Source organism: Euprymna scolopes, chromosome 3 (genome assembly GCF_053919585.1).
Source record: "Euprymna scolopes isolate OS-2025 chromosome 3, ASM5391958v1, whole genome shotgun sequence".
Classification (NCBI taxonomy): domain Eukaryota; kingdom Metazoa; phylum Mollusca; class Cephalopoda; order Sepiida; family Sepiolidae; genus Euprymna; species Euprymna scolopes.
The window spans coordinates 121,978,709-121,992,290 of record NC_136484.1 but is presented as its reverse complement, the minus strand read 5'-3'; the positions used below and the strand labels follow the sequence as shown (position 1 = coordinate 121,992,290).

Here is a 13,582-nt window from a genome sequence, read left to right as displayed (position 1 = left end):
AGGGACCCAAGAACAGGTTGCAGATTGTCTGACAGAGACAGGAGCCTCTTCTTAAATTTTAAGAGACGTGTAGCAATGAAGATTTCATGTATTTATTTTTGTTGTTTTTTTGGAGCTCTAGTTCTTACAAGAAGACACCAGCAATGTTAATCTGTTAAGATAGTCGAGTTATCTCCCCTTGTTTATAGATGAGATAAAGTGTTTGGAGTGATCTCTTTATTGTTAATCTCCAATTTAAGACAGTTGACTTATGTTTTGTTTATGGATAAAGGAAAATCTGTTTGGAGTAAACTGTTCTTTGTTGTTGTGCACCTGGGTATTGAGCAAGGAGTACAAAACGCATGTACATATATATATATATATATATATATTTATATATATATATGTCTCGTGGTTAAATTTTAAATTCTGAAAAAACAACATATAGAGACATATATTCGATTTAAGAATTTATTGCTTATAACAAAAGGAATATATAGAAGGGGTTATTTTAATTTCCTTAATCCATGAATTTTCAACAATGGCTCATATCATCAGAGGAAATGAAATGCAGTTAGCAAAATGTTCAGCTGCGAATGGACGCTATTTTGCTTTTCAGCATAATTATTGAAAATAGTTTTTTTAAGTGGTTGTGGATAATTATATGGAGAAAATTATACGAAAAGAGAAGTTGATACAACCTGGGTAATCTATTATCGGAAGGAGTCCAATGTCGTTCGGGGTTATAAATCCCAGAAAATAGGCCCAGGGGAGAAAGTGATATTCCCATATAGCAAAAGCTTACTGCTCCTTATTGATATTTCGAAAAGTATACCGGGCAGCCTTATTCGTTGTTACGTTGATTGTGTGTTGGTTGCTGTAGTCCTAATGCTTTCTCGGTGTTGACAAAGTGTATCCGAAATTGGGTGGATATACCATTCCATTGTAATTATCCCCGTGAGTAATAGAAACTGAGCATTGAGTTAAGTGTGCAATGGACCTCGGAATCAATAGTGTAGTTATCAAAATAGCAAAGATAGCAAAATAATACTGGAGATGATATTCAGAACTGTGCGTTGGAACAGTTTACTTTAGATGTGAGTCTCTGTAGAAAGATAGTTCGTTTTCTTGTTTATAGTGAGTGAAAGAAGCTTTTTAGACGAGGGAAAGAGGAGAGTGGGGTGGAGTAGAGAAGGTAAAGAGAGAGGGGGAAGGGTTAAAGTTGGGCGAGCATACAGGTTCTTAATGGAATTTTTTCAGTGGGTGGGTAGGGGGTGGCAAGGTCAAAGGGAAAACAACCGAAGCAGCAAAACTGAAGCTGGCCTGGAAGACACTATGCAGGCAAATTTAGACATATTTCATTAGTTTGAAAATATAGGTTCTTTTTTAATTGTAATAAAATTTTAACAACAATAGTATTATAATCTTCAAAAAGCCTGCAAATTTCCATGTACTTTCGTCTCATAGAACCAAGGATACGAGCATTTTAATATTCAATTTGGCTACCAGTGTATATATTCCCCACTTTTTGGCAATTTATAAGTTCGAAATCTCAGCGACTATTGATCAGAATTTAAAAAAATGAAGGCTTGTTGGAAATGTAATGACTTGAATTGTGTTGTGGTTTGTGTGACTTTTGCCCTTAAAATCAAAGCCTTTTTAGCACTATTTTACAGTCATAAAATGTTTCAATCAGTCATTTGTTTTCCTAGTTTTGCATATGAATTAATAAATATTTGATATTTCCCCCAATCCTCTGACCTTGATGCAGGCTAGACTAAATCTTGCTATGATTTAAAATGATCTGAAATAACAGCCAACGCAGACTGGATTCCAAATATTTTTCATGTTATATCTCCACTCTTTGGTTTTCATACATAAAGTAAATTTTACAGTGTATAAGGGTTATTTAACACTGAAGATATTCATAATCATACCCTATTTCCAAAAGAGGGGAAATATAACATCTGAGAAATATTTGGAATTAAGTCTCCCATTGCTGTTATTTCAGATCATTTGAAACCATAGCAGCAAGTTTTAGTCTCCCTCCATCAAGGCCACAGATTCTGGAGATTATATATATATATATATATATATATATATATATATATATATATATATATATATATAGTAGATAGAGATATGTGTGCGTGCGTGAGGTGTATATTAAAGCTGCAATTTTTATATCTTCGAATATATGTAAATCACTTATATAGTGAATGTCCCTATCATAAAATAACTGTATAAATAAGTGCATGTCTCTGTTGGAGTCGCTACTCATGGTCCCACTCAGCAACGCAACCAGTGTATTGCTAACAGAGTCAAGCATCATGGTTGCCTGCACTAGAAACATCGCTGACGCAGCATTCTGTTAGAGTAAAAGCAATATTTATATGACAAGAATAAACGATTCAAGTGGAGATTGGGAAGTAAAAGGTGAAAGAAAGAATTTATGAGGACCAATGAAAAGTTTGTAATTTATAACAGACTAGACATTTTATGATTTATGACGGCGTGTAAGTCAGAATGCTTGTCACATCATTGTTTTAACGGCTGCTGGGTGTCGAGCGAATATTTCAGTTGTATTAGAATGAATCTGATAACATTAGAAACCCTCTTTACTCTGATAATATAAGTTTTATAAAAATACAAAGACGAGCTTGCCTATGAAGTTAAGTTACAAAACAGATTAGTACAGTTTTACATAACAGATGACTACAGTTTTCTATACACTAAAGAGTTTTATAACGAGGGACATAATCTCCAACATGAAATTTATTAAATTCTACAGAGTAAAATAAATAATTAAGAGCCATACTTTTATTTATATAAAGAATATAACAATTTTACAGAAGAAACGTCATTTTCTTAATAGTATTTATCCTAACAGATTTTAAAAAAATTATTTCCAAAAGTAGTATTATTAACAACAGTACGTTATACAGATTCGTGTAGAAAACAGATTTCCACGGAATCCTGTTAGTTTATATAACAGTGTTTCCACATTAGTATGACCGGTATCACTTTCTACTCATTTTGAATTATAGACTCGCCCGATACATTTATTTAACACGGTTCGTACAGATTTTCAATGTCCATTTTCAAGGAGTTTGCAAAGTTTTTCAAGACCTACGAGATAAAATTTAGGTTTTCAAAACAAAAATTGGGGCTTGTTTTACAATCGATAGCTATTGGAAAAAGTGATTAAAAAATCCAATATATTAGAAATAAATGTTACTATAGTCAATGCAAGTGAGTTTGCAATCTGTCTTCGTTTTTTTTTTTTTGTGTGTTTTTAGGCAGTTTTAAACGATTTTGATTTCATCTAAAATATTAACAATTTTTGCTTTTAAATTTGCAACCAAGATTGCTACTGTTTGTCTATTTTTTTCTTCAGCCCGATCAGTCTCATTTTAGGTTATCACAATTTTGAGGGGAGGACGGGGAGAGGAATTCGCCATTGGAGTGTTCGTTTTAGATAAGGGGGGCATTTTTATTTATGGCGGCCGTCACTGCTCCTCTCCACCCCAAAATTAAATTATAAATGAAAGCAAAAATAGAGAAAGATTTTATCCCCCCCCCCCACACACTTCTCACCCCAAAAAAAGTGAGAAAAAATTTTTTTGAGGATTGAAAACTAGGCCGTCGTGACCGGAAAAAAATAAAGATACTCCCCTTTATCCTGAGGTAGTTTTGTTTTGTGTTAATGGGAAGTAGTATCCACAATACTACTATGCAATTTCAAAACAAGGTGTTTCGATTTCATTTTGAATATTTAAAATATATTTTAATGGTATTTTTTAAATACTTAAAAAATAATTTTATAGTATTTATTTCGATTTTATTTGTAATATTTTGACAAATTTTACTGGACATAACGAATACAATTTTAAAGGTCTTTCAAGACATTCTTTATTTTCAAGGATTTTCCTAGGTAATATTAGAAATAAGGGATTTTCAAGACAAAAGTAAAAATTCAATGATTTCCAAGTCTGTGAAAACCCTGTTTAAGTTATGTTTGTTTTCGCTAATTATGTCCTTACATCTAATTTAAAAACAATTTAATAAAAGCTGATAAAGTAGTTTATGTTGTAACGTTCCGATTAATGAAGACGTTTAATACACTTCAGAAAAAAAAGATACATGGTACAGCTTAAGTAGGCGTGTTTGTACAAAGTCGAAGATACGTCCGCGACAATCAGTCCGACAGAAGTCACTGGTTTCTTAGAGTAAAAATTAACCCCCGTATGGGTAAGTCCTAGAATATCTTCATTTTACTAGCCTACACCAGAAAAGAGTCGTCTATCCATACTTGAAAAAGTATGAGTCACTGATATTTATTTTATCTCATCTTTCCGAAGTTTTGTGTTGTATAGGGGGTACATAATTAAAGATGACGAGAGTTCATGTTGGAGACATATGTAACGGGGATTCATATTGGGGGCACATATATAACAATGGTGCTGTCAGGAACTCAGACTTTTATTTACATGGTCTATTTTCCTCCATTCGCTTCTAAGGGGCTCTCCTCTCCAACTGACTATTACTGTATGTGATCTGCTCTGAATATCTGATCCTCATCAACTATCTAACTGCGAACCCTCAGATTCCTATATTGAGAAATCCCCTTTGTTTATGACGCCAGAAGTCTGTTTACCAACGTGACTACTTCACGTTGATTAACAAATAATTGTCCAAACACACTTTTGGCAAACAAAAAATCTGCAGTCTAATTCTAACCTATTATTAAATAATATATTTTAACTCGCATTGTGCATTCATTTAACTGACATATTTAATATCCAGATTTCTAAAAGAATGGACACTCGACCTTTTCCAACATAAACAATATTTAACTATTTCTAGTAGAATTAACAATGGACTGAATTTCTAACATTCCATTTTTCATTATTTTTAACACTTGCATACAGAGTTCGATTCTAGCCTTATCCTAATATCATTTTCACTAATCTAGTATGTCTTCTTACACGAGAAGGGGGCAGACCTTTCATGTAACATTTATTCGAGTGTCGTTTTTTTTTTTTTTTACATTTTCCGAGGATGTGATTTTTTGTTGAAATCAAGCCTGAAATGTCCAGGATTGAACACCAGAAATAAAAATAGCGATTAGACCTACATCAACTAGTATGGTAGACATGGAAAGCATTAATTTCGAAAAGTTATTTTGTAAGGAATATACAAGACTAAGTGCTGATAGACAGGAATGCTAAGTCTGGAGAAAAAAGAAAAAAACTAAAATAGGAAATAAATATTTCCTTTTATATCCACGAAGAAATTGTTAAAATTGAAATCTCGTTTCTTTCGAGATTGTACAATTACTTCTTTTGCAAAAATGGCTTCATTTCGTATTATATTTACTGGTATGAGACATATTTCATTCCAGGAAAGAAAATCAAATTATTCCGGCAAAATATAATTTTCCAATTCTTAAAAGTTGGTATGAACTGAAACCTAAAATGGCCGAACCAGAGCTGTACCGACGGAGAATCCGGTCGAATCTAGTTTCGAGTAAAATATTTTGTGGGGACGACCTAAACACATCATGAGAATCACGTTCAAATCAAGCTTGAAATTTTTAAGTTTTAACTGCAAGAAAAGGCAGAAACTTCAAACTATAATTATGCTATATAAGGAAACTGCTGATCTTAAAGAGATTGTCTGCCTCTAAAAAAATTAACCAGTTACTCCAGTATATTAGATACCTCTGACTTGTATTAAGCGTTAGTAATTTGAAATACTGTCAGGTGTTTTTGAAACAATGTAATTGTTCACTGATGAATGTTCAAGGTTTATTACCGATTCTATTACTGACAAAAAGGCAGAAGTGTTGATAAGAGTCGAATTTCATATGAACGAGGTATCTTTTTCATAGGAAAACACTGTCAAGTCACTGGGACTGTTTGCTATTTTTGACAGTATGGACGTCTTCTCAGTAGATTTGTGTTTTAACTGATTATCGGCCTGTGATATCGTTCTGTTCGGGTCTATAATATTAGATCTAACGGGCTTTTTCCTCTTGCTTTGAAAAGATGTTAGTTTATTGCCCAAGGCATCATTATTTAGAGTGTATAGGCATGGTTTTGTAGTCTAGAGCTCACTTTTTTCTGATGTGCTGGCTTTGTAAAATGTTTCATGACCTTGTGTCCAACTTCCTAGAGATGAGGTAAATAAAATATCTTTCTCTATAGGTTGATTTCTGAAGAGAGTTTATAAAAAATGATTAACAAAAAGAAGCAAAAAATTTATCTGTACGTACCATCGTAGACATTAATGCTTTCTGTAGCACAGTCGCTTTTGTCGACCAAGTTGGAGTATGTGATTGTTAGCTTGACGTTATCTGGGCCATCGGCTGAGATCACCCACAAACAGTGACTGAATTTGTGAGGCGGTCTTTGGAAAAAAAAAGATAAAAAGAAAAAGATTAGATTATAAGCAGATATAGAAATATTCGAGGATAGGGCAAATAGCATAAAGAACAAAAAAAGAAAAAAATGAATGCTCTTTGGGGAATCTCAGGGATCCGGGGAGAGGTGGCGAAACACAAATGGAAATTGTTCAGAATCATTCATTTGTAAGAACAAGAACAAATTCTTTGAATGCGTTTATTTATGGACATTTTATTTAAAATTCAAAAACGACAAACCAACCAGCTGAGATTTCTCTAGAGTTGTTTGGCTGCATCTAATATAAGATTCAAAGATAAGGCGAGGCGATCAGTACTTACATTTGCTGATGTAAATAAATGTTCTATCCAAATAAATTGCTTAGAATAGAACCAACGACAGAATTATGAACGAAATAAAAACATTTGAATAGTCTATTACAAACACAAGATAATAGTAGGGTAGAAATGTGGCGAGCAGAGAGATTAGTTTAATATTTTCTTATTATATTTAACAGATTTTGTGGACTCAATATTTCATGCTTAATATATATATATATATATATATATATATATATATATATATATATATATATATATATAACCACCTCAAGGAGTCACACACACGCGTGTTTCTGTATTTTTATTTTCGCGACTAGGAAGTGACAATGACGTGCACTGGAGCATCGAAAACCGAAATAATTTGTGTATACTATTTTAAATGTTTATATAAAATTTATTTAAAAAATGTCTACTTTGCATTGAGCACTTTTGAGAAAATAGTTTTGATATAATTTTAATAATATTTTGACTTATTTTATATTTTATATATATACTAGCAGACCGCCTGGTGTTGCTTGATCATAAAATACGCTTAAATATGATATTATAATTCAAATGAAGATTTTGTGTTTACTACAGAACCAATTCTCTATTGGTTATTATATTGTACCCAATATATATTCGGGATTTCAAATTTTTTTTTTTATATATAACTTTGGTGCCATCAGCTAGAATCGAAACCAAACTATTTAGCTTTGTAACGACATTAGCCACAATCCATCTGAGCTTACGTCGAATGCATACAAATACTCGACAAATTAAGGCAGTAAAACAATTAAATTTATAATTTCACATACCTAGAGCATGCACATCACGTCGAACTACGCTTGACAATTACCAATCATCCAATTTTGGAACTCTAGGCAATTATTTTTTTCGGATAAAACTAAATCGGTTTTGCTACACGAGTTTGAATACCCCATATATTGCTTCAGGTATATAGAGACAAAGACGTTTGATGGAGATCTTTCCGCAGATATATAGAGATATGCTGCATTGTACTGTACTGTGGCGGCAATCATCTTAGGTGAGTCGGACTGGCTTCGTCCGAAAGAGAAAGTTTCTTGAGAGTATGAAATTCACAAGCAGTTCCCAGTCGCATGTATATCCCCTGTTAGGTTTTTGCAACTCTTGCAGGAAGGTGTCGACGTCCCTATATACAGAACCTGGTATTCTCAATTCGGTCACCCATCTAGTACTGACCAGGTTCAACGTTGTTTATCTTCCGTGATCTAAGGAGAACTGATCTCAACATAGTTGTGTCATATCCGGAGAGTTACTCTTATTGCAGCTCAAAATGCTATGTAACTATGAATAATAGGGAATATGAACAAATAGAACTCTCCGTTATTAGTGAAATGAAACTAATTAGAAAACAGGAAAAAAAAGAACGAACAGTGAATTAGTGAAGGTTCGTTTTAAAGGATTATGCAAATTAGTTAACTTTATGATGTCGCTCGCATATCCATGACCGAGTAAATTAAGTTAGTTTTAAATTTTTAAACAGAAACAATGGGCTTTTAATATCAATGTCAGTGCGACAAACTCACACACTCACTCACACACACACACACACACACACACACACACACACACACACACACAGTGACCCCAAAAAACGGGCCCCGTGTACACTTTATGTGATATCTCCATTATTTATTCATCGATTGCTCTTATTTTACAGGACATGGCAGAATCAACGACCGTGAGTACACCAAGACCCCGGTGAGAGCTGAGACAAAGAATACACTGTGTCAACTTTTACTACCAAGACAGGCTCGTTTAAGAAAACCCAGGACAGTTTCATGCGTCAGTTTGAATGTGAAAAGGCTCCATCTAAAAGCAGAATTCAGAACTGGGTGGACCACTTCGAGAAGTATAGGACCGTGGAGAACCTCATCGCTGCCAGAGAGAACCTTCCAAGCCACTCGGGACGTCCCAAGAAGCGAACAGCGGAGCTGGTCGAAAGAGTGAGAGAGTCTCTCCAGCAGAGTCCGAAATGCTCTGTACGTAAGCGAAGTCAATCCCTCGGTATGTCCCGTGAGACTTGCAGGAGAGTGCTAGTGAACGATATCAGGGCTTACCCATACAAAATACAGACGCTGCAGACCCTTACAGCTTCAGACAAGAAGCAGAGGAGGGCCATGGCAGTCAAGATGCTCGAGAAGATCGAGGAAACGTCAAGTTTCCTTAACCTCCTTTGGACCTCAGATGAAGCCCACTTCCATCTTGATGGAAAGGCGAACTCCTAGACAAAATGTCTTCTGGGGGTCCTCCAGACCAAATGAAGTAGCCACCAAGCCTCTACACTCACCTACGTGCACGGTGTGGGCTGCAATCTCGGCCAGAGGCATCATCGGACCAATCTTCATCGAAGAATCTGGCGCAGCAGTGACAGTCACCAAGGAGCGGTATGTGGAGGTCCTTCAAACCTTCAAGAGTGAGCTCCAGACCATCTACCCATCGCTCATGAGCAAGTTCTGATTCCAGCAGGACGGAGAAAGTTCTCACACCTCAATCCTTTCCCGAGATTGGCTGAAAGAGAACTTCGGAGGCCGAGTGATCAGTCTCAAGATTGATTTTGAGTGGGCACCCCATAGCCCAGACCTAAGCCTACCAGATTTTTTTCTTTGGGGCTATCTTAAGGACAGAGTCTACGCAGGGAAACCCAGAACCATCACGGAACTCGAGGAAGCCATCAGTGAGGAGATGAGAGTCATTACCAATTCGGTCTGTAAGAACGTCATGGACAACTTCGTGCTGCACCTCAAGAAATGCACTGAGCTAAATGGAGGTTATCTAGAACATATGCTGTAGAACGGAGAAAAAAGGGCGACAGACCTAGTGTTTTGATGTAATGTTTTAAATATAATAAACAAGTTATGACCAAAGTTTCATTTCATTCAGACAAAACACTAAGAAACAGGGCCTAATTATAGTTGGGACCCGTTTTTTGGGGGTCACCATGTGTGTGTGTGTGTGTGTGTGTGGGTATGTATATATGAGAGAGAGAGACAGACAGAGATACGAGGAGCAAAAGAAATATGAAATTAATACTTCAACACAATGAAATACAAAAAACTCAAATTGTTTCTGATCACTAACTTTTCGTCTTTATGTAAAACACTTCCATCAAAGAGTTACTAAATCAAAGAAAAACAGGTTAATTTGTCAAATACGTGATGTGTCTATTGAAATATTTTCCACTAAAAACACGAAAAAGTATATTTTCATAAGATTTTTACACTTAAAAATGATGGAAAATTTAACATAGATGTTAACAAGACCTATAGTACAAAGTTTTATAAGGAATGTGATGCTAGCCTTTGTTTAATAAGGTATCATCATATATAATTTAAATAAAATACTGAAACGTCGTAGGATTACAGATTGTACAATACTGTAAAGTTAAAATCCAAATAAATACTAGTATTAATAAGACGATCCAAGCATGTAAAGAAAGCGCAATATACGAGATAGAGCAATAATATGAATGGAAATTCTGAGTCAAATTAGTTAGTTGGAGTATCCTATTTACACTATTACTTTAAATTTTCAATTTATGTGCTGAAAAGCAAAATTTACAATTACTCACATTTATTTTACTAACATATCCTCCGATTAGATAAGCCATTCATTGAAAATCCATAGGTTAAGAAAAAAAAAACATTGGTAATTATTTGTATCTCTTTGCCAAACAATAAATTTTGTTGTAACTCTTTATAATTGATCTTGGAATCTCCATTTACATATCTGTGTGTGTCGATGTTTGTAATAAAAGCGATGTATTACAGAACATTCGAATAAGATTTTATGAGGATTGAAAGACAGTATTGAAACTTTTGTTTTATTCTATCCGAGATCACTTAGAGCATTTACCGTTTTTGTCCATAAACGTGAAGCAATGAGATTGATTTTAAAATAATTATTTTTCTTTTCATAAAAATAGAACTAAACAAAGAATATCTTAGCGAAACATGTATTTAGAAAATAAAGGTTTAAATAATTATCTTCATTGGTATGTTTTAGATTTAAAATACTTGTTTTTTTTTAAATTTTTTAAAAAATAATTCCAATTTGTTTCTATTCAGCAAATCCGTTTGTAGTTTTACAGTTGCCTTTGTCTTAAAAAATAGGAGGAGTTAAAAAAAACATCATCTTAGTGAGCAACAATCGTATCATTTCATTTGTGGGCTGCAATCTCGGCTAGAGGCATCATCGGACCAATCTTCATCGAAGAATCTGGCGCAGCAGTGACAGTCACCAAGGAGCGGTATGTGGAGGTCCTTCAAACCTTCAAGAGTGAGCTCCAGACCATCTATCCATCACGCATGAGCAAGTTCTGGTTCCAGCAGGACGGAGAAAGTTCTCACACCTCAATCCTTTCCCGAGATTGGCTGAAAGAGAACTTCGGAGGCCGAGTGACCAGTCTCAAGATTGATTTTGAGTGGGCACCCCATAGCCCGGACCTAAGCCTACCAGATTTTTTTCTTTGGGGCTATCTTAAGGACAGAGTCTACGCAGGGAAACCCAGAACCATCACGGAACTCAAGGAAGCCATCAGGGAGGAGATGAGAGCCATTACCAATTCGGTCTGTAATTAACGTATATTTAACTAATATTTCGTATCTCGTTAAACTACAACCATTGTCAACAGTATTCCCTACTTTCTACCTGTGCTCAAAACTAAACGTGATTTAGATGAACATAGATAAACTGCTGACTGTGGGACTTTATGCCGCGGGACTGCTTTCCAGGTCGTTGTCAAGTTCAATGTAAACAAGTACTTGTTTAGCTGTCCTCTTAAATAATCAAATAATACCCAATTTCTATCTCTACCAATCATGACGGTGTTTTCTGACCGACTAATCAACACTTGTTAACTTTTATCCTCGAGTAGCTTTCGCACCTTGACAAGTGATTACTCCGCAGTTAAAACATCTAAAAGACGTAGAATGTATCTTGAGAACAAATTATACTCATCGATAAAGAAAAGGTTGTTGGGAATTTATATTCCGTCAGCGACTAGGACAAGCAAGAATATCTTAAACAGGTTAGGAAATATAACCGAAATGTTATGAAAATGAGATCGACGTTCGAAATATAAGTAATAAAGAACTGAGGTATTTCTAGAGTCGTTGGGGGGTTATATGGAGACACAGGGATGATTTTTAAATGCTAATTTGAGTGAATTTACTTAGGCACTCCTATGGTATAGTCATCTCATGAGCTTTTAGTTTTACTTTTTATTTACTTCAACTTTGTAGAATTGGTTAACAAATGCTAAACATTACAATTACATACGACATCCACATCATTCTTTAGTTCGCACAGCGAAGCATATCCAACCAATATAAAACGCAAACATACAAGACAAGACCGCAAAGATAAAGCATAATCGATAATCAAATTGCTTATTATCGATCAGGTCTCCAACTGTCGCCACCGGAAACGATTGTGTGAATTTGATAGATTTGTTATCTATATAATTATTGTGATTGCCTATTTTCAGTGCGCACGCGCAAAGGAAGTAATTTATCCAAATACGAGGCAGTAATCAGTAGTATTGACACAGCTTTCGTTCTATATATAAACAATAAACAGACGACAACTGATTTTTTTTTTCCATTTTAATTACAAAGGTTTCAGGTAAAAATCTCATAAATCGAAATTTGTAAAAGAAAAAAAAATAACGGACACTAATAAAACATAGCTCTATAATTCGCTCGTAATTATTTAAAAAGTACATCTTTTATTGAAACTACGATAAAAATATTTCCAGTCGAGTGTTGATATTTAATTGACAAAATGTAAAACAAAACACAAATGCGATTAAATTTAAAACAAACTGCGAAGAAATAAATAGTACAATTGAAAGGTCTTTATTTTTATAAGCAATAATTTAGTGCATAACGAAAAATCCACAATGAGAGAGAAGAGGAAAGAGAGAGAGAGAGAGAGAGAGAGAGAGAGTAGGGGAGAGTAATAATTAATGAAATGTATATAAGAATATGCTGTCCATATATGTACAAGGTGGAACGATAAATTTGTCGCCTCAAAGAAAACACTACAGCTTTATTTTAAAACTTTTCCTGAAAAAATTAATTCAGGTAACTTGATTATGTAGTAGAGCTGACATCTATTCAATGTAGCTGCCTTAAGCCTCAATCAGCACCTCGATACGGGCCCGGAACTGAAAGCATGCCTTTTTCCCAAGGGCCAGCGGGGCTCGGCGAATACTCGGCGGATGGCAACGATCAGACTCTCTGTAGTGCTGTGCGAGGTCATGTTGGTGATGTTCCCGACGTATGACCAAATGAAGTAGTTCATTAAGAGGAGGAGAGAGCCAGTGAGAGAAGGGTACAAAGTCGTAGCACTTGTAAAGCCAAGCCTGGGTATCTTTGGATTTGTAGGCAGGCATAGAGTCGTGCCGCCACATGACTGCACAAGGAGTTCACTATACTCTTAAAGCACATTCAGGTACTCTTTGGTGTTGACTTTCAAGCCGGATTCAAAGATGTAAGGTGACATGAAGTGGCCCTCACTTGAAATTATAGTAAAAGTCAATTTGAACCATCCGGATTTGCATTTTGAGGGTGCTGACAATAGTTCTGGTGTCATAACTTGGATCGGTAGAGAGTATAAATTGTACAGCGATGCATCTCCAATCTCGCTCGTTTTACATGGTGTCATTTTCAGACATGATAGGGGGTTCTCTCGCTCTTGGAATTCCTACACAACTGGCCAATTAATCCATGGTAGGCAAAAAAAAAAACGGATTTCATCAAATGGAAATGGAGCCATGTCGTCTTTACTATGGCGACAATTTTATCGGTTTACCATGTAGACAATTGTGAT

General features: G+C 35.1%; 1 protein-coding gene across 2 annotated transcripts in view; it reads right to left on the bottom strand.

The window, feature by feature from the left end:
* Positions 1–13,582, bottom strand: part of LOC145258239 (cubilin-like) — a 1,360,229-nt gene that overhangs the window by 64,753 nt on the left and 1,281,894 nt on the right. For both annotated transcript variants that reach the window (XM_080116206.1, XM_080116216.1), the window contains exon 22: positions 6,257–6,390. In XM_080116206.1, the coding sequence (XP_079972332.1) occupies positions 6,257–6,390 (134 nt within the window). The remainder of the gene's footprint in view (positions 1–6,256; positions 6,391–13,582) is intronic.